The sequence below is a fragment of the Rhopalosiphum padi genome, chromosome 1 (assembly GCF_020882245.1).
Source record: "Rhopalosiphum padi isolate XX-2018 chromosome 1, ASM2088224v1, whole genome shotgun sequence".
NCBI lineage: Eukaryota > Metazoa > Arthropoda > Insecta > Hemiptera > Aphididae > Rhopalosiphum > Rhopalosiphum padi.
The window spans coordinates 83,083,354-83,106,429 of NC_083597.1; the positions used below are offsets into that span (position 1 = coordinate 83,083,354).

The window sequence follows — 23,076 nt, forward strand, 5'->3', positions numbered from 1 at the left end:
TTTTAAGCTTATTGTTTTAAGTGTCATAGAAAATATTTAGCGTAAAGCTGCATCAATTTTTTTTTAGAATTTGAGAGTAAAATTTTTAGGAAATTGAGTGATTAAACGAAAATAACGATTTTAGTTATTTTGTTGCGATTTGAAAAATCTTAGAGACTTGAAACATTTCATTATTATTTATTTATATTATTATTATTATTATACTTATTTACATTGAAATGTTTAAAATATTTAAACTAATTTCGAGCTATTTATATGTCATAAACCTATTCACGCCTTTCTAAATTACTGGTATTTAATTATGACTATGGATTTATTTGCAATAACCAATATTATAATAATGATGAAATAAATAATAATACTATAAGAATATTATAAAATATCGTAAGAAATAATGTCTACACGCCTTCCCCGATAAAAACCATATTTAGATTACAATTATTTATTGATTTATGATTATATCTTATAATATTCAAACTGGATACATCCAACAACTGTAAGTCTCTGAACTTGGGTATACACTAAACCAACTATAGATTAAAGCGAATTCCCTGGATTTTAAACCTATATTGTCTTATTGGTTATTCGTGGCGTTATAGGTATATTCAAATAATTCAAAATTTAATTAATAAACCAAAATTTGTTGAAAATTCATTATTAAAATTGGGTTAACATTATAGTTGTATTTATATTACATACATTTTTTTTTGTAAAAAATGTTCCAATAACTGGTTAAATATAATATTTATTCTAAGTATTCAAAATGGATGTATAGAAGGCATAACTTTTTTGTTATATTTCTAATTCAAATTAATATATATGAATGCGGGTGTAGAAACATCATGTTCATGCGTGTACGTGTCTATAATAATCTTAAATTATAATTTGAATTGTTAATTATTAATTATAATTTTTTGTAACATGACCAACGAATTTCATACTGTAGTTTAATATACAATAATACAATCACATGACCAACCAGTTGTAGTTATAATAACTAATAATAAATAATTTAAACAAATATTAACTCAGGCATCTTTTATTTAAAAAAAAATCATGAATATAAATGGATTATATAAAGAAAAATAATTTAATTAACAAAAATATAAAATGCATAATAATATAATTGGATTAGTTGCATGTGGCATTATAAAATGATCATTGCTTCTTGAGTCCGTCGATGGCTTTGTTTACGGTAGTCTAAAACATTAAATCAATAATTAATGTTAAAGATTCATATTTCAAAATATATTTAAAATATTATATAAAGGATTTTATAATAAAACATAATTATTGATAAATGATAGTAATATTCAACATATTTTTGACAATTATTCATTTAAATAGTTATTTTAACGTCAAATTCTTCATAGTCAGTATACGTCTTGTAAGAATAAGTTAAGTTACATCAACGTAAACAATTGTATCAATAATGTCTACAACTGTTTCAATTTTAAAAATGAATATTAACGATAAGTTAATCGATCAATCATTGAAAAACGAAACGAATTATTAATTAAAAATAAAACTTTAAATATCAATAAATTGTTTCATGTATGTATAATACTGTTATGTATTGTGTATTATTATTTGTTAGATTATGTTTGTGGACATAATATTAAGTTTATAGATGTAAACTTACTTCTAATTCTTTGGTGGATTTGAGGATTGATTCGGAAAGTTTCTTTACATCATACTTTTCGTTGATTGGCTTGCCGACTTTGTCATCAAATATGGCTTTGGCATCATTGATTTGTTTTTTGAATTCCTTTTCTAAATCATCGTATTTTTCAACCAATTTTGGGTCAGCATTTTTGCGAACGATGTCCTTCATTTTATTGGCTTCGGTCTCAACCTGTGTGAGTAAATTTAATACGAAATTATGAATATATTTAAATTAAATAAAACAACGAAATACGATTTAAATTATTCATTCTTACGTCTGTAATTCCTTTGGTGATCAAAGACTTAACTTTGTCGATGGATTTTTGGGCATCAGCAGAGTTTGGGTAGAGTCCCAAAATGTGATTGGAAACAGATAAAGCAGATTGTGTGAATTGTTCACCAATTTTTTTTAAGTCTTCGACATCAATTGCGGGACCAGTTGCAGCTGATAAGGCCTAAAAGTAATTTAAACGGTTAAATACATTTCATCAGTTAGCAATAATTAACAAACTAAAAGTAAATGTTAAAATCAGAAATTGAGAACCGTAATGTTTAAATTTAAAATAACTACATAAATTCGTAAACATATAACACACGCATATTGAAATATAATGTGTGAATGTGGATAATTAATATTTTACCCTCGAAATGAACGGGTTTGACAATAAAATCATAAATTAAATAAATAACTCAGAATTGAATACAATTATTCTTTCCATTTATCGTAATTGATCACTCTTACATTGTTATAGAAATACGTATAACCAAATATTGAGTACGTGTTAAAATTTCGATCAATAATAACTTTTAAATAACTTAAAAGGTTATATATTATAAATAATTTAATATAGCTGTCTCTAGCTTAAACAAATTCTAACCTGTCCAACGAAGACGACCGCGAAACACAAGACGATTTTCCCATTCATGTTGATGGCGTTTTTTGATTACAACGATAATAATAATAATATAGTTTTATTCAGCAAGCAAATTCATGCACTGATCAATCAAAACTAATCGGCCGGCTTATATAGGCGATAATAGCCGTGTCCCCCGACTCGGCGCGCCATTATTAGTTACTGATAATGTACTATGATCCAATATTGCTATATTGCCTGCTTGAACTTCGGTGCAACGTTCTTTCCGAGTAATAATAATTTCTTCACTCATTTCATAAATCGGTTAAAAAATTAACGGGCACGGGTGATGAGGTAAACTTGTAAAAAGCTGACGTCAACATAATGCCATAATATCATCGTGTATTCTTCGCGTTTATATTTTTTCGGTTTTAAGCCTAGTTTTGAGTGTTGTATACGCTCTATTTAGAAATCGCCTATAAAACCGGCGCAAAATTAAAATAATAAGACACAGTGCACTTTGTAACTATGTTAATTGGTTTTAGAGGTGATTTAATACGTGCATATATATATATATATATATATATATATTATATTGTGCGTCCATTGATCAACAAACTGTTTTCTGTTTAAGGTCACTTTTTCTTCGGGATGTATTACAGGATGGAACTTGAGCTGTATTGCATCGTTGTTTGCTAATAGACTTGTTAGTCAATATACTGTTCATTATAATATTTTTAAATTATTGTCTTTATAGTGTTTACTCAATAACTACTAACTAGTACTTACCTAAACGGCGCGGCATCCTAATCCTATTATAAATAAAATAAATATTTTTATAATTAATTTTTAAATTTTATTTAAAAACATAATAATATCTTAATCATTGTTGTTTTTACATTCTCAATGTTATTTCCGAGTAATTTTAAAATCCGACATAGTTTTTATTATTAGTTTCCAAGTCACGCAGGTCAATGTTTTATCCGAGTTGGCTTATTTTATGTTCGTCTCTAAGAATATCAATTTTAATTTTATTACTGTAATATTGAACGATGCAAACTATAATAACACTTCAGAAGAATGGAATAATTATACATCAATATTGATGGATCGATGGTTGTTACTCGAAGATTTTTGGGTTGAACCCGCTTTAAAATTATTTATTTTTGAAAAAAAACCATTTAGTGCCTGTCAAATTAACAAAAATGTCGCATTATAATTTTTTTAACGTTAACATTATAAATATTATCAAACAATTCTTTTTGTTACTAAACTCAATTATTAATTGTTACAAACATATCAACATTTTTTAACTTAATAATTTTATTTATTTGGAAAAATAAGAATTTATTTTATTTGCTTTAATACTAAATACTTATTTGTTAATTTTTGAGTAATAAAAATTATATTTATAAGTTTAATTAATGAATCGTTATTAACAATTTTTTAATCTCATGTATAATATTAAGGTGTATACTATATTCTTTACAATAATTTAACAGTGTATTAATTTGAATACAATAATATTTAAATTGAATTAAATATATTGAAGTATTGAACAAATTCATTTTTAAAATTGTAATTATTATTGTTTTTTTTTTTTGGAATTATATCGTCTAGCAGCAAAATGTCTCCAACGAATACAAATATAAATGCATTGATACTTCTAAACTTATAGATTATAATATATATATTTTAGTATATATTATTAAGATTAAAAATGATGGGAAAACTGCGAAATAAATACGTTTTGAATCAATCCCGAGGTAATTTTGAGTAAATCGAGTTTTACTTGTCTTAATCCTTAAAAAAAATTTACATAAATTTAAATTCATACCCACATTGTGATGTATAATATAAAAATGGGTGATAATTTTTCATTCGTTTTAGATTCTGAACGGAGTGATGAATGTATATTGATTATACAATGTGTGTGTGTTTTTTTTTATTACTATTTTATCTACTTAATTAATTTTAATATATTAATTTTATACATAAAACTTTTGGTTTTTTTTTTTTTAAAGAGCCACTAGAAACATTCTATTATTTTATGTATTGCACGTAACAAGTAGGTATAACTCTTAAGGTTATCTAAATTAAAAATTAAAAATTAACTCTGTATTTGGCACATTCCTAATCAGTAATTACTATTAATTACACTATGAATATCATTATCCATTTTTGAACATCAATACTTTTTATATTAAAACTAAGACCATTCAATAGAATAAATCATATCCATAAATTCCATGGTACTATTTATTTTATTTTCTCATTCATATTATCGGTGTTGCTGAACCGACTTATAAACGTAACTGATAATACTTTCGTCTTTGGGAACTAATCAAATGCATAAAGGTCGATGACCACGAAATTCTGAGAAATAAAAATATGTAACAGGAAATGCTTATACATTTTACAGACTTAATTGTTATACAGACTAGGATAGTTAAATTTAGTTAAATTACATTTTGAAAGTAGGAATCTTAATATGTACTTCACTATTTCGTTTTATATAATATTATACATATTGAAATATCATCGTTATTTACAATTTTATTATAGCATAACTATATAATTTTACAACACTTTATTGGGGTTAATATCTCGTTTAATGATTACATTATTTAATATATGTATTCATAGATTTAACGCAATATATTTATATTTTTTTGAAAGTTTCAGCGATAATTCAAAAATGTAGGCACTAGATATTTTAGGTTGTGTTTCAAAAAACATTTTATACAAAAATTGCCTTGCACACATTTTTACACCTGAATGTTTTACTTCAACGAGTGGTTAGTGATTCTTTGTTTAAATGTATATATAATAATTATGCTTAAAGACAATTTTATTTGTTTTATACATTATATAATATAGCAAGTATTTTTCTTGATTCGATTTATCAGTTTTTTATAATTGATTGTAAAGCGTGTAGACTGTAGATCAATCAAAAATATTTAATCAAGCATTTGATACAGGTATTAAATATTAATAAAATATAGTATAATATTCCATCTCGAGACTTGGTTTATAAACTGATAACCATTATTTAAAGAATAAAATACAATATTTTTAAAAAAAATTTGATTTATTTTAAATATGTGGCGTGTCATGGATAACACATTAACTAGTATAAAACGATGGTTAAAAAAATACAAATTATGCCGAAATTTAAAATTAAAAATCCTCTTAAGTTTGACTTTTCGAGATATGCTTCTAGGATTCAAGTATCATCAAAACCTCGAATATTTAACACAATTATTATATGTTTATAATAATATATAAGTAAAACGGATATAAAATATCAAGCAATAAACAAAAACTTTGGTTTTTTTATAATGAAAATAACAAAAACTATACGTGAGTACGTGACAATATTAAAAACATCATGTTATTTTATATTTTAATTGCTAAATTAAAATTTTGATAATTTGTCATTTAAACCTCAGATATACAAGAAAATAGTTATATTATTTTAATATTTTATAGATGTATAACTATTACACTGAAATACATAACAATAAAGAATTGGAATATAATGTAGTCCTGAAAAAGTGTTTTAACTAAACATACAATTCATGTTGGTACAGTCAGAGTTTTATATTAATTAATAATAACAAAGATTGTATTTCAAACATTCAATACATTTTGTATTTTTATAAGATCATTAATAATACATAATAATGAACTGGGTGATTTTTTTTTTAAATTTAACACTCTTTATCTCAAAAAGTATTGATTTTTACAAAAGTCACTGTAGATATTAATCTAAACTTTAATATTTATAATTTATAATTAATTAATGACTTACTCGTTTGAAATTTAGTTTTTATGTATTAACATTAAAAAAAAAACATTCTACTGAACGTAAAATTAAAAATCATTGCTTTATAATTATAACCTATTATAATTTTTTTTTAAAACTTGTAATTACGAATAAAAAAATATTTCCAAAAACTTTAAGAATTTTCGAAAAAATAATTGACTACCTTTAAAATAATTGGCCTAAATAATATGCCCGGTTATAAATTATTTAAAAAAATTACTATATGATAACAATTAACAAAAAGTTTTTTTTTGAGAAACTGTAGACATTTTTAATAAACCCGATCTTCCCTGAAATTTCAACTTAAAATACTTTCAATGTTCTGTGGACATTTAAATAAGACATAAACCATATATTAAAATTATAATTCATGTGGAGGTTGTTGAAAATTTTTAAAATGTGGTGTATCCGTGACATCAACATACCAAATTTACGAGAGATCGTATAACTATAGAGCCTCCTTTATGGCTTTATATAACAATTATTAGTTATAAGAAATAAATTTACTGACAAAATGGATGGGTATAATATACAGGATGAAACCTTAATAGAACGTTAAAATGTAAATATAAATTTTTTTCATGTCCACCAAATTTATTATATTTATATGTTGTCAAAATTATGTAAACATTTAGCTACTGTAAGGGGTATTGTGTATATGCTTTTTTTCCAAAAAATGACATGAACGAAAACGTGTCGTATATGGAGATTATACGGATTATGCATTATGCCATTAACTGTAATGTTCCGATTAAACTATATGTATATATTTATGTCATTGATTTGATGTACGTTATCTTCTTATTTGAGAAGATATTTGTTTTGTTTTATCGTATTTTTATCTGTAGACCTTGATCGTTTGGCATAGAATCACAATCGCAGACGACGTGTTAATATTATGTCCATGATGATGTACAACAATAAATTAATATATCAATGTGCATTGCGTTGTTAAGTAATGAGTAAACGGTCTAATGTAAATTATCGTGCGTTCAAATTTCATGTTTGTCGTCGGGATAAACAATGATGTAAGAACAAACCGTAAATATTATGAAGGTGTATTTACTTGTACCTACAAAGCAGACAATATAATATATGCATCCTGCAAGTATTAATAAGACGTCATGTTTTTTTTATTAATCAACATAATTTATAACAGTTGTCCCGACTACCGGATCAAAGCTCACAATAATATCGTATACATTACAATATTGCATACTCATGGTATTATGTATTACGGTGTGTTGCACAAAACACCAATAACTAAGAAATCGGTTCGATAAAAATGTTGTCAGTTACACAAAAGTGATTTTGACAATTATTACCTAGCTATAATAATTTTAGTTAATTATAATAATTCTCAATTATAAACACAATAAAATATAACGATTATCTGTCAACTTCTGTTACGGGTACTGTATATAACTTATACGTCCTCAATTGGCATAACGTTGAGATGGAATATTGATAAAATAGATACAAAACACAATGATATTACGATACGCCAAAATTAGCAAAAATAATCACAATAATATATTGTTATCATTTATTGTGTATGTAATACTGCAATAATAAAATACCTACATACTTATGGAATGAAATTAATGTCTCTAAATGAAAATTTTTAAAATAATTACGTCATTTATTTATTCTATCCGTTTAATTCAATTAATCGTCATCGTCTTGATTTAGCGGTCATAAAGAAATAATCGAGGCTCTATTGTAGTAATAATTTTATTTTAGTTATGAATATTATGATTGACAACTGTTTAAAATATCTGGACGAAAAATATAAGAATATAATATATAAATTAAGGTAGAGGAGTGGAATGAGAATTAAAAACTTTACTATGAGAAAACTTAACTATTATGTAACTATTTGAGAAACAAAGATTCAATCGTGCCATATCCGTCGACACAATAAATATTTTATATTGTTAGTTTAAAGAAATTCACAATATTGTCCTATATTTTGCATATATTATATATATGATGATTTACACCATGTACCTATTTTTGGAATGAGCAGAGAAGAAAAATTACATAATAAATAACTGATAATCAATTTATTTTTAAGACCTTAATTTATTATAATATAATTATTAAAGCATAGATTTTTATACATTATCCATACTTTTAAAAAAAATTTTTCAGCAATCTTTACGAATTGTAATAGTTTCAAGGTAATGAGAACAGTTCATTTTGTATATTTCAACAACATTTGATATTTATCGCATATTATTGAAATGAAATACAATTTTACACCAATTTTGAATTTTAATAAAGATGTAAAATAATGTTTTGTGAATAGAAAATTGTATAACACTTAATATATATTGTCGATTACGATCCTAATCTTTTCTCGATAAATAAACTAATATCAATTTTATCGCTGTTAATAGGAAGTGAACTTTATTGTTTAGCATAATCTTGTTAAGCAATTTCATTAAAAGAAAAAATATTATTTGTTTTGCATAAAATATCTAGAAATTAATAATTATTAAAAAAACGATTTTGTTGTGTAGGTACATTATTTTTTACGATTGCCTTATTTTTAATTTTTAATGTTTTTTCATGTTACTAGCATATTCTCACGATTTTTACTGTATAGTATAATAATATGGTATATTGTGATAAATTTTAATATTTAAAAATCCATTTTTTTTTTTATTATACATATTGTACTGACAATTCAAACTAGTAGTTTAATTATTTCACAAATGTTAAATATAATCTAATAGTATCAATAATATGATATTATAACTATAGATTACCTAAGATTTATTATAAAATCACAATTCACATAATATACCTAAATAAAATAAAAGGAATGACAAATAATAATGGTGAATCGTGTTTATCATAAATATTGTCTGACATAAATTGAAGGTTTATTCATAATTATATATTATATGACTAATCTAGGGAGTTTAATGTTTCTTAAACAATTTTGTATTCATTATGATTTTATAAAAGCTTTTAGGATGGATACTAAACAAAAAAACATCGCTACTGAATCCTATTATGGATCCATCGTTATTATAAAAATAAATAATAATATTAATTTGTCACGTTTTAATGTTTTGCGTTTTACAAATTGGGTATTGTTTTTCTCACTACCCATATAATAAGTTAATTTTTCTAATACTAAATACACAAATAGTGCTCATATAAAGAAGCCCGTTTTATAATAGTTTGTGTGTATTGTATCTATATTCATTGGTACAGGTAGAGTTCAAAGTGTTGAAACATAATTCATTTATTTTGTTGCAGAATAACGTTGTGCTTATAATCTTAATGTTTTTTAAAATTACGATGTTTTGCTTTGTGTTAAATACAATTTTAATGATTTCCGCTGTTTCACAGGTAAATATAATTGATAATAATAATAAGTTCTTACATTAGTTAAACATGATTAAAGGGAAAAGGATTTTGTTCTATTAAATAATTCTTAAATATATAAACAAGATTAAATCATTAAATCATCTACAAAAATAAACGAATATGAGGCATTCTTTAAAACTATAATTTCAATATTAATTCAGAATTATATAATAATTTCAATAGAAAATATATAAGGTCAAGAAAATTTCCTAAAATATATTTTTTTTAGCTCTTTTTTTGTGTTTGAAATACAAATTTGGACAACAATTTAGTACAATTACAAAAATTAGCAAATCATTTTATATTTAGTTAAGAATATAAGAATATAGAAAATTTTCAATTTTAAATACCTATTAAGAATTAAATATGTAATATTGTCATGTATTGTACAACTATAAAGAAATCATTATACAATATGTTAGTATTGATGACTTATATAAATTAATTCAACCTACCATATTAGGTACTAATATATTATAATAATATAAATAAATCATAAAATATCCTTAGAAATAGACTCTCGAATCGTTTTTTATATAAAGATTTATCATAAAAAACAAATTTAATTTACATTACAAGATCTACTCAATGAAGATGTACACGTGATATCTAAACATTCCTTCCCCGAGTTATTATTATATTGATTTTTCATTAAATTTAACGGTTTTTATTAATACATTTCTTAAAAATCCCAATAATAGACATAATTAGAACATAAAAGATAGTAACAACAATTATTATTTCTAGTTAGATTATTACAAATTTTTATTATTATCTATCAAAAATTATTAAGAATGTTTAGAGGTAAAAACACGAAACAGAGTATAATATTATTCTAAATGTCACTAAAACAAACATTGACTGTAAAGTTACTTAAATATTTTAAATATATATTTTTAACTTTTTATGTAGTTATAGCTTATGTATGCACAAAATAACAATTATAACTATATTATATAAGTACCTATATATATATATATATATATCATAATATGGAATTTTTAGATCTGAGCGGAGTAATGTTAATTTTACAATGAAGAGTATGTAATTTTTTTTTGTGTATGAGATTAAGTAATATCTTTGATATTTTTAAAAAACTGTAATAAAAACTTACGAGGAACCTTGTATTTCAAATGTCAATAAATAGTTCAAAAACATTCAAAATATTCTGAAATAATTATATCATGCATGTATAAAAAAAAAGGCAATTAAAAAAAAATGGTGCGGAAAATGTCCAATATCCATGAATTTTCATTTTTGATTCACAACAAAGTAAGAAAATTGATTTTGTTAAAAATGTCTAAGTTTAAGTTTTCCAATTTTTTTTTTGTTTTTTCTAGTTATTTTTAAAAGTATTTGAATTTTCAATTTTTATCTCCTAAAGAATTTTCAAAGTAAAAAATCTAAGCATTTTTACACATAAAAAGCATCATTTTAAATTCAATACATTTATTGCTCCGCTTATCATTTAAAATCATAATTATTTATTGTAATTTTAAATTTTTAAGGTGCGTGGATTGAATAAAAATATATCAAATACTTCAAATAATTTTCATTATACGAAAAATGAACCTAGTTTCTTGATCCTAAAGGATATTCATGGTAATATGTATAAATATATTTATCCAAATGATATGGACCAATTTTCTAAGATGAGTACTCTCGGTAATAAAAATTCTTCTACGGTGATACATCTACCACCGGGAATATTAAAATCTGAAAACAGTTCCAGTAAAATGGTTATTAGTCCTGTAGATAATCCGAAAAAAACGTCTGAGAGACCACGGGCCACTACCCAAAAAAGTACAATCATTGATCACGCGCCTACACATTCTTTACCTGGTAATGGTAAAGGCAATGAAAAAGAGAAACGTAAAACCATTGTAGAGGATATATTACCGACGACCGAAAGAAGAAATTCTAATGAAGACCATACTACCGGTTTTAAAAATGAAAACGAATCAACCGAGACTACTGCTATAGAAAATAGTAAAAACGAACATGAAGCTCAAACAGATGACGATGACGATGGCAAAGACAATAACAAAAATGACCCGATATTAAAATCAGCACCAAATCCACGCATGTCACCATTTGACAATAATTCTAAAGACAAGTCAAGTCGTAGTATTATTATCGAACGCGATTTTTCATTGAATAAAAGTATTAAAAACCACGAGAACGAACAACAAAATGCATTCAAATCTAGCGACACCCGTAACAACTTAATATTATTGATCGAAAATGACATTAAATTAAAACTATTTATAAATTCAAACGGAATATTGAACAAATCATCTCTAGCGAACAGTAGAATAAATCCAACGGTACAATTAAACGACGAACTTTCCACCGAAGACGACACAACGATTAATGACTCTCCAACCCCAATAGTTGATGTAGAGTGATAAAATATTTCATTAAAATACTGACAACGAACTTGCTTATGGCTGTTTTAATTGTAAGAAATAATCTCGGATCAATATACATAGACTTACGTTCAAAAATTAACAAAAAAAATGTATATTATGTATTGATAATTAGTATATTGTATTTATTCGTATAATGCAATATTAACTTAATATTCAGTATTATTAAGATTTATTGAATGTAAAAATAATAGTTTATGCTGTAGTCAGTGTACTATATGTTTTTATTAGAACTAATATGATATTATGATATATTGATATAATATATAAGTATTATGTGTATTTTATTTCTTAATAAGTCATTACTTATTTGTATAATGTATTAGATAATAATAATATAATATATGTAGTTTAAGATTATAAGATTGTTTCTTAGTAAATAAAATATAATTAAAACCTATACTGTTTAGTATTTTCATTATGAGTTCAGTTTTTGTTTTCTTATTTCTAGATTATTTAAGGATTATTTTTTACTATAGGTCTTTAGCAAAAAAAATACAATATTATTAGGACGTTTAGGTATAAGATAATTATTTTCGTTACTTATCTAGATTTCCGATAAATAAATATTGTCGTCTTTCTAATCTTTATATTGTAGAGTTAATGTATTGTAAGTATAAGTATACATAACTAATATAAAAGTAATTACTATAAATATATATTACGTTCTATAAAATATACTACGAAAATCTAATATATTATTGATTATTATTGATTGAGTTTTAAGTCCGTGATAAATAACCTAAATTTATATTTTACGTCGTAATATCATACAATAACAATGTTGTCGTAGTATGCATATTTTTATCAGTGATTAATAAAAATACAAAATATAAAAATACGTATATATATTTATGAGATTTATTTTGTTAACTCGAAATTAAAATTCGATTATCTTAAGAGCAGCGATCGATGACGACATACAGATACGCGTTCAGATACGATATCGATATGATGGACAATATATTGGTACAATATAAATTTTTTATCGGCAACTAAAATGTAAAATAAGTAAATTAAGTTTTTTTTGTAGCGTTATTATTTATTATCGTCGGTTTCCGCGTGTCACATTTAAACCAAACGATCGATCAAACACATATAATAATATATACTTATATACTACATAATAAAATAAATAATATGTACAACATCTCTTCGTATCGGTTAAGGAAACGTTTTTACGATAATAACACGTAATTGATTGTAAATGGCTTTGCAAAGACAAGATATAACATACATAATATTACATATAAGCTGTGTCCACTATGAGTACCTATTCAAATAGGCTAGGCCATCCATGCACAAGAAGTCGTAGTTCTGAGAACAGTACATAGCGCACAGTACTCAGCTATTATACAGCGAATCGTGTTACAATTATTGGTACAGTTTGACGAACTTTTGAAGTGTCTTAGAACTTTCAAAGTTATCATGATTTTTCAGTTGATAATGCTGACGACCACGTTATTATTAGAACAAGTAAGCGTACGATTGTTTTTAATTTATTAGTATTGTATAAAATATGTAATTACAGTTTTAAGTACATAAGTTATCACTAACTCATCATAAAAGGATAATTCGGATAAGACAGAATAACTCATAAATTTTGATAATATGTTCCCTCTTCACATACTACTGTTGTAGACGATTAGACCCTGCTAAAAGCCTAAAAGTAATACAATTATGTAACATCATATTATAAAATCATGTGTACAAATGTACCGATTTCAGCCAGAGTTATTAGTTTATTACATTTGATAAAAAGTTATAAATAGATCAGTACAATTATGTTAATTAATTAAATGATGTTATGAAGTTATTGACAGTTATTAAAAAAAAAAACAAACTAAACAATATTTAATTTATTGAAATACTTACTTAAAATATATTTAAAAAATATAAATTCTGAAAAATCTGAAATTTCAAATGCTATTATTATGGATTATAAATTAAATAATAATTAACAATTTATATGTTCACAAGTAATCATATATTATGTAAATTTTTTTTCTTTTGTTTTTTGTTTTCTCTTTTTGTTAACCTATACCTAATATTATTATTCAATTATTATTTGTATTAAGTAAAATGTTGTTCTCTACCTTCAACACAAGCTTGCGTTTAGAAGGTAGATAATCTCTGTATATATATATATATATTTAACATTGAGATTTTCGTGATCATTATGATGCTTTGAATATTTTATCCTTGTTATTTCGTTTTTTATAAATTTATAACGACATACGAATATAATTTATAGTACCTAATTTTAATTGATATATATATTATACAGTAAGAACTAAGAAGTGTTTAAATAATTTTAGTAATGCATAATATTTCTTGAAAATTAAGAAACCTAGGTTATTGTTGATGGATAATTTTCTTTTTTATAACATAAAAATATTTTCAAACATGTAATACGATTACTTGTACAAGTATGTAGAATACTTTGTCATCTGTAATATTTTTAGCAAAACTTAATGAGATAAGAATTTTGCAATAAAACGTAATTTGTATATTATAAAATCAAAATACTTATAAGATAGTTGAACGAATCAATGGCATTATCATAGATACACGTATTGCACTATTTTTGTTTCAATAATTACGACGGTAATATTAAAGTATACACTTTAATTACATATTTCAGGTAAAATGCAGAACTTATATACCGGAAAAATATTCTGTAAATGATAATCCGATTCGTCAACAGACGTATCAACGTACGTACGATCCTACAGAACAGCAGCGACGAAAAGTGTACGTCGACAAACGCCAATACCCAAACGAATGGAATGAAAATATTATGAAAGGCGATCGTTCACCAATAATATTCACAAACAATGCGCCAGTAACAATTAATTACAAAGGGGGACGCGGTGGTTTGGAACAATCTCTATACGGATTTAGAAAATCTTGTCCAATCGTACTGACGCCTCAAGGCGAAATCACAGTGAACTACGATGGTCTGCAGGACGATGATGATGTACCGCCCAACAACCAAGACATCTGCATGGTGTTGACCAAAATCATGGTCGAGCTACCGAGTGGTATAGTTATGCCGTACTTAAAATTCAAGACCATCAGTCCTTATCTGTCAGAAGACCAAAAATCCGATATCCGAATCATACTCGACCACAAAAACATGACGTACAAACAGTTCCAAGAAACGTTGCGGTATTACGGTTGCGGTGATCTAGAGGACTCGTCGCAACCGTCGGGGGTTGACTTGACCAACTACGTCACGCTAGCCAACGGTACGCAAGTGGAAATTGACGACTACCGGAACATAGTGAGCAGCATAACTTCCGGTTCGGAAACGCTGTTGGTGCCCAACGTCGTTAACGGAAAGTATTCGTTATACCGTTCGCTCATAGCGGACGATTTACCGGAAATGATACCATCGACATTCGTCATCACGCACGCGGGGATCGTAGTGCCGTTTTCGTTGTATTACGCTGTGGACACGGAACATTTCCAAAGGCCGACGACAGCTGTTGTGCCAAGGGTTCGGCAGATCAAATGGCGCGACGGTAAACTGGTGGACGTACAGACCATACGACAAGTGATCGACGCCCTGAAGACACCGACAATGATAATTTTCGTGTTTCCGAACGGGAAACGCATGCCGTTCGTCAAGAGTGACGTAAATGAGTCAACGGAATTATACGACTACGATCCCGAAAAAGTAGTGGTGGACGTGGGCCAGTCCAAAAATATTCTGTTGTCGCATTTCAACGATATCGTTTTTGCAGTGCATATTCACGACGACAGAAGCGACGGTAAGTACAAACGGTTTAATCCGCCCGTGTTCGGTTGGGATCCAAAGTGTATGAATAGTGCTACTAGCACACAACCGGATGGGAAAGTCTGCTGTGACAAATCGAATAAGGTCGACGACGGGTGCTATTCCGGATATTCGATTCACGCGATAAATAAAGACAAACGGCGGACAGACGATAAGCCGTCCGATAAGCAACTCACCGTTTTCGGTCCCATTTCGGCGATGGAAAAAACGACAGGCTTGGATTCGAACGACAGTATACGAATAATACTAACCAGTTCGTCGGGGACACATGAAATAAAAATTACAAATGTACTCGACAATAAAAAACCTTTGATATACGACATAAACGACAAGCCGGCCAATGTACGAGATTTAGCAAATATCATATCGCAAAACGAATGTGATTATTCACCAATTCTAATAAATAAAATGAATATCTCTAATATGATAAACACTACAAATTTGCCGAGTAATAATTGCACCAATAATTTAAAAACTTATTTCGAATGTGATTGCAAACCAATTTTTAAAAATAATGAAACAAACAGTATGATTGACGTTAAAAATACGCCGGATTTAAAGAACACTTCGAATTTGAATGAATCGACAAAAAATCAAACTATTACTGAATGTAACAAAAACCCTACCACAAATAACAACAAAAATCAAACAGAAACTGTAATTATAACCACGGTTACCCAGAACAACACGGAACTTACGAATACTACTACCAATCCTAATGCATGTGGAAAAATTAACAACACAACTATTGAAAATGAAAATAACGCTACTATAACCTCAGATTGTACAGAAAATCATACAAATAATCAACAAAACGATTGTAGTCCAGTAATTGGAGACAATGAAATACCTATAACAAAAAACACCGACAAAAACCAAACCGAAATTAAAAATACAACAGTAATTACACAAACCCCTACAGAAAATGCGGTTTGTTCAAATAATACTAATACAGATAAAAACAATACTGTCACTACAGAAATTAGAAACAACACTACTATTAATTCAAACAATCATCAAAATAGTTCTGATCCAATTACTGGATACAATGAAGTACCTACAGTAAATGACTGCAATCAAAACCAAACAGAAACTAAAAACACAACAATAAATCCAGACTATACGAAAAATACGACTAGTTCAAATACTACTAACACAGGCAAGACATGCGAACCTAGTACAATTAACGACGGTACCGGAACTACGGAAACCGGAAATAACACTTCTCCTAATCCAAAAAATAATCAAAATAGTTCTAATCCAGTTATTGAAAATAATACAATACCTATAACTAAAGATGACAATAACCAAACTGAAACTAAAAACACGACAACTGTGAATAATGCACCAAATATTACTGCAAATGTGACTGGTTCGAATGATACTAATACGGACGAAAAATATAAACCTAATAATACTAACAGCGATACCGGAACTCCGGAAACTATTAATAACACTACTTCTAATCCAAAAAATAATCAAAATAGTTCTAATCCAGTTATTGAAAGTAATACAATACCAATAACTAAAGATGACAATAACCAAACTGAAACTAAAAACACGACAACTGTGAATAATGCACCAAATATTACTGCAAATATGACTGGTTTGAATAATATTGATACGGACGAAAAATATGAACCCGACCGCACTGACCACGATACCGTAACTACGGGAATTAGAGACGAAATTATTACTGATCCGAACCATACTGAAGTAGCAACTGAAAATGCTCAAGACGGATATAATCCAGTGATTGAAACTGACGAAACACCAGTAACCAATACCAACGATTATCAAAGTCCAACAGAAACTATAAATAAAACAGCAAGTGCGCCAAATTATAGGGAAAATACAAATTCGGCAAACTCGAGTGGAACAGACGATGATACTTATACCGGAAGTAACGAAGCTCCCAGCGTCATCAATACCGCGGAAACGATTATACATACTCCAGAAACGACAATAGCATCCGACGCAGACGACGTCGGACCAACGGAAAATCCTGACACGATTCCCGAAACGAATACCGGAATCAACGATGATGAGTCAGCTGAGGTGTACAACATTACGACGACTGGGGTGGCGGAACCAACTCAATCCACTCCGGTATATACCGAAACCATTAAAACTCCGAATAACGGTTCCGTGACGAATAATGCTACTAAAATCGTAAACATCATCGTGTACTAAATCCCCGACGATGCGAATAATACAAATAACTACGAATTTACTAATACACCGACCGTCACGATCTGTTATTAGTTTTTAATTTTATTTCGTTACAGTTCAATTTTTAATATTGTTTATTTTTTTTTACTATTTTATAAATTTAGACCCTAACCCCGTTGTTCGTTGTCAAAATCTCTAAATCCTGACGTAATATACTGAAATTTGTTCTCCCCGTTCAAGGTTCACATATTTCACTCGCAATAATAACGGAATTCCTGTTTTCTGTGTGCAATAATTAAATTATACAATTCCACGTTTAATCTTAAATGCAGTATAATATAGAAAAATAGTACTTAATTATTATTAGTATAGGACATAGGTATAAGTAATATAAATATTAAATATGCATAATTACTAAATTACGTAATAATATTTTATGATTAGATAATTAAATGTACAACTGTATCTGTTGTAAAATAAATTATATTATTTCGTATATATTGCATTTTTCTTTTAGTGTTTACGAGTCACGAAAAAGTATCCTAAACAAGGAAATCTCTATGAAGGTTATTGACGTTTGATATACGTACCTACAACGCATATGTGCGCGTTCGTCGAATATTTTATAAACATTACATTTTTTTTTTTAAATTAAATAGGTGTAAACTTCAGGTAGACAAAAAAACGTTTAATACTGACGAATATAATATAGTTGACGTTTAAATACCCTGTTGGATCACGGATGTGACATGTGAATAACCATGAAAGTGCACATGATGTTCGCACTCTGCGCTCTGATGATACCTTATTTGCCCGTGAGTACTACCGCATAATAATAATATAAATAATCATATTTGCGTAGGTTTATTCATTAATTTCCAATCAATTCGATAAAAATAGTACCTATATATCGTGGCGTTTTCTTTGAATGGACATTATTTTAATTTTACTATTTTTAATTTTATTAGTACCACAAAAAAACTGTATATTTTCTATAAGCCATTCGTTAAATTAAATATTAATACGCTGCATAAATAAGCAAAGTACAGGTAGTAATATATGTATCTACTATCTACATGTTTATATATATTCATAATTTATATCAAATGAATTTGGCAGTATACTTCATTAAGTAGGTACTAGGTACTGCTATTAATTTTCTAGTTCCAACTTTGATTATTAAAAATCATTTAAGAGGCCACCACAGTGCCAAAATAATGAGTCTCGACGAGTTTTCAACAATAGTTCAATGATAAGAATATAACATAAGCAATAACTTCAAGACGTTTCATTGTTTCAAAGTCCACTTCCTGCAGCGCCATACACACGCAGACTGTCTATAAACCAAATCAGTATAACATGTTATACATAATATTATATAATATATTTTAGTGGCAAATGTACAGTAACAACCAAATTGGTCAGAAATGAAATTTTAATATATAGCGTAGGTACATATTGTTAATTTTAAACATTAGGCATTTGTTTTTAGTTTTTACTATATGGTTAAATGCAGTAAAAAGTAATTGAATAGATATCTTAAAGTTCGAATTTAAAACGTTGTCTCTACAATTTACATATTTTTGTAAAGTGCTTAAAATCTTCATAGTTGCTAAAATAAAACGCAGAAACTACCGAAATGTACCTACACCAAAAATCAGTATCTTCATTCTTCATATTAATCACTGAGTTTTGTACACTAAAAGTATTCGTAAATTCTTATTCGTTTTTTGACTTTTTGCAATTACTGCGTCCACTACGTAATAATGAAATTAAAAAATAAAGTTTCAGTTTGTGATCCGCAGCCAAGCCTCCAAGTCTATCGCATTCGTGGTTCTAAAATTTGATATATATGTCTTGCAATTTTTTTCATTTTTCATTTTTGTCATGTAGGATCTATAATTAATAGATATATCTATAGGTATTATTCAAAAGTCTAAAACGAATGAATCTCATACAAACTCACAATTCTAGCTGTTTTGACCGCTTTTCATAAAACTATTGTCTATAAATTCATCAACATCTATTCTGTAGTGTCATGGGCTATTTTTTATTACTTACTTTTTTATTTTTCAACAAACAAAATATGTTGAATATAGGTAGTCAACTAACAAAAATAGCGATTGGATATAACATTTTAGACCTGTATTTTGTATTAGGTCAAAATAACCCGAATAGACGTGTGTTAAGAATCTGTGTAGTGATTTACATATTGAATTTTAGAAGGTCTATAAAACCATGGGCATTTGATTTGTCACGAGTAACGCCGTGCAGAATTAGCTAATACTTTATAAACGTAAAAATAATTAATACATTTATTTAAAATTGCACGAACATATTTTGATTGAATATCGAGGTCGAATATATTTTAGTCATTGATATTTCTTTAATATTATGTACCTACAGGTTTCATTTAAAATAACATAAATATAGGTATTATTATTATATTATAATAAAACAATTGTGGGGGTTTGCGGGATTTCTCAATTTTTTTTCTCTTCTCGGACGACGAAGCTGCAGTGCCGGTGCAACTGTTGTCTAGACACGGTGATCAAGTCAATTTTCCAGACGTTCAACCCCAGCGTGGAAGCTGGTCCCGAGCGGATAATCAGCCGACACCGGTACGACGACGGCTTCATGCCCGAATATCCCGCGGCAGTCATCGGTCACGACGGGAAATGGGTCAAGCCACACGACGACGACTACGACGATGACGACGATAGCGGAAGCGTGCCGTCAGCCGATTACGTGGACGATGGTGCGAGTTCTGGAAGCGGTACAAGTAGTGGCAAGGGCGGCGGTGGTAAAAGTGGCGATAGTGGCGGGCGTCGGCTGGGATACTCCATCCAGCAACATAAATCCGACGCGGCTGTCGCTGCCGCTTCTGCAGGTTCCGGCCCGGTGACGCGGCCCGACGACTATCGTCCCTTTTCGGATTTCATCGTCAGCGTGCTCCAAACGGTTCAGCTGACACCCCAAGCGATACTCAAAAAGTCCAAAGGCAAATCCGACGAAGCCCGGGCCGCGAAGACGACGACTGTGCAGCCGGAAAGCCACGACCGCATCCCAGGAACGTGGTAACGAAACTCGGCGACGGATGTGGGTGAGCATAATGAACCGGTCATATTGCAATTGGTTTCATCGGCCTTTCTTATATTATATTACATATTGTATATACTCGTGTGGGCTTACGAAAAATGCACACTCTTCCGCCCTCGACCCTCGCAAACGCTAATGTTGCGACGATATAATAATATACTCGTAATTTTTGATTATATTTAAAATTAATGTATGTGTACGTGGTTATATTATTAACGTACGTTTTAGTTTAGTGTATTTGATGGCAACTTTATACATAACATATTAGTATATTATACATTATTATAAATGGCTTAGTAAAACAAAAAGATTATGTTAATTTTTAATGTAACTTCTATCGTGTAAACATATATGACTACGATAATAGGAATACCCAAGGTTGTTTCGCTGCTGTAGTCGATTTACAACGCGAACGAAACTTTATAATTTATCTTTTAAAATTGTATTCAAATTCCAACTTTTGTTCGATGAAGATTTGTTCGTATACATAATGTGTACAAAATGTGTTTACGCTGTTTGCGTTTATTTATTTAATTTTCGGCTCGAAGGTCGAGACGAAAGTATGCATATTTTAATATTTGTAATGAACAAGTTATTGTACTAATTCGCGCGGACTACCAGCGCATTTAATATTTACTATATTATAATATTGTATAGGTATGTTGAAAAAAACGTTCGACAGAAAAAACAATCAACATCTCGCCGATGTTTGTTCGATACGTCATGCTTACTTTATAATAAACCACGATGCACATTTAATTTAAGTCAGTATATTATTATTATATATATAAATACATCATATTATTATAATTGTACACTGGTATATGTATAGTTGTCACATTGTTATTATACTCGTAGTTTCAGGTTTTTTTATACTAACTCGGTTTGTGCCATTGTTTCCCATTTAAAATTGTTTACAATTGTAATATTATACATCGTATACATTTTACTAGCTTATTCATATTACCTAATACCTTACTGTTTGAAAATAAAACATAATCGAGTAAAGACCCAAATCCAAGTGTTTTTGAACTTTTTCTTCGTGCATATTTCTAATTAATGTGGATTACATTTTTCTAAATTAAAATTACATCCATATTCCATACTTTTAAATGATTAATCCACGAAGATTAAACTTTTTTTCTTTTAATTCCAACTCGGCAACAGCGCACATAGCAAACGCTCGGAAGCGCCGTAATTTGATTTTCGCATGTTATAAAATATGAAATTACATAAAGATACAATAAAATAAACAATTTATTTACCAATATTTATCAAACCAAACATTATAAGTGTAAGAGAAGCATCTAATAATTTATTATAAAACAGATATTGAATAAAGTTACTTTTATGACATGCTAAATCATTTTTATTAATTTTTCTTTCAAATAAATCCATAGTATTTTTATATTTTTTTTGTCAAAAACAAAATCACTAAGTTTTTGAAATTTAAATGATTCTTTTTGCATTGCTTTCGTTTAAAATTTAAATATATATATTATAATAAGCAATTTTCGTATTTTTTATGAAAATATGCAAAATAAAAATATAGATCTTTAGTATAAGTTTGGGGGGATGGGTGAATACTAGTAACCACTTGTAAACCATCTGTAAAAGGCCTTAGAAAAAAAACAAACTATAATATACATAAATCTGAGGGTTAAATATTTTATATTCAATTGGGTATGTACTTATTTGAATAAGGGACAAACATAATAGAAGCAATAGGGCCGGCCTCGGTAACATCGCCAAATTTAAAACATATAATAAGTAATACTCGTCGACTCATCATTGGCTGTAATATGTTTATAGTCATACCTATTATAATATGTTATGAATAAT

General features: G+C 27.8%; 4 protein-coding genes across 5 annotated transcripts; 3 read left to right on the forward strand and 1 right to left on the reverse strand.

Annotated features, from left to right (window-relative positions):
- Positions 1-1,021: 1,021 nt before the first annotated feature.
- LOC132917394 (uncharacterized) lies at positions 1,022-2,703 on the reverse strand. Its single transcript, XM_060978113.1, has 4 exons — positions 2,544-2,703; positions 1,941-2,120; positions 1,643-1,855; positions 1,022-1,200 (listed from the first exon to the last, which is right to left on the reverse strand). Exons 1-4 carry the CDS (start codon positions 2,589-2,591, stop codon positions 1,159-1,161), a joined length of 483 nt encoding a protein of 160 aa, XP_060834096.1. The 5' UTR covers positions 2,592-2,703; the 3' UTR covers positions 1,022-1,158.
- Positions 2,704-9,464: 6,761 nt separating this feature from the next.
- LOC132932182 (uncharacterized protein DDB_G0287625-like) lies at positions 9,465-12,383 on the forward strand. Its single transcript, XM_060998429.1, has 2 exons — positions 9,465-9,714; positions 11,241-12,383. Exons 1-2 carry the CDS (start codon positions 9,646-9,648, stop codon positions 12,138-12,140), a joined length of 969 nt encoding a protein of 322 aa, XP_060854412.1. The 5' UTR covers positions 9,465-9,645; the 3' UTR covers positions 12,141-12,383.
- A 732-nt stretch (positions 12,384-13,115) lies between these two features.
- On the forward strand, positions 13,116-18,588 carry LOC132918288 (putative uncharacterized protein DDB_G0282133). Its single transcript, XM_060979451.1, has 2 exons — positions 13,116-13,637; positions 14,806-18,588. The coding sequence occupies exons 1-2, from the start codon at positions 13,590-13,592 to the stop codon at positions 18,154-18,156; spliced, it is 3,399 nt and encodes a 1,132-aa protein (XP_060835434.1). The 5' UTR covers positions 13,116-13,589; the 3' UTR covers positions 18,157-18,588.
- Positions 18,589-18,673: 85 nt separating this feature from the next.
- LOC132932171 (uncharacterized) lies at positions 18,674-22,250 on the forward strand. 2 transcript variants are annotated; one of them, XM_060998412.1, is made up of 2 exons: positions 18,674-18,950; positions 20,650-22,250. In XM_060998412.1, the coding sequence occupies exons 1-2, from the start codon at positions 18,897-18,899 to the stop codon at positions 21,214-21,216; spliced, it is 621 nt and encodes a 206-aa protein (XP_060854395.1). In that variant the 5' UTR covers positions 18,674-18,896; the 3' UTR covers positions 21,217-22,250. The 2 variants fall into 2 exon arrangements, with proteins under 2 accessions (XP_060854395.1, XP_060854396.1); XM_060998413.1 differs by having other exon boundaries at positions 20,656-22,250.
- The last annotated feature ends 826 nt before the right edge of the window (positions 22,251-23,076 follow it).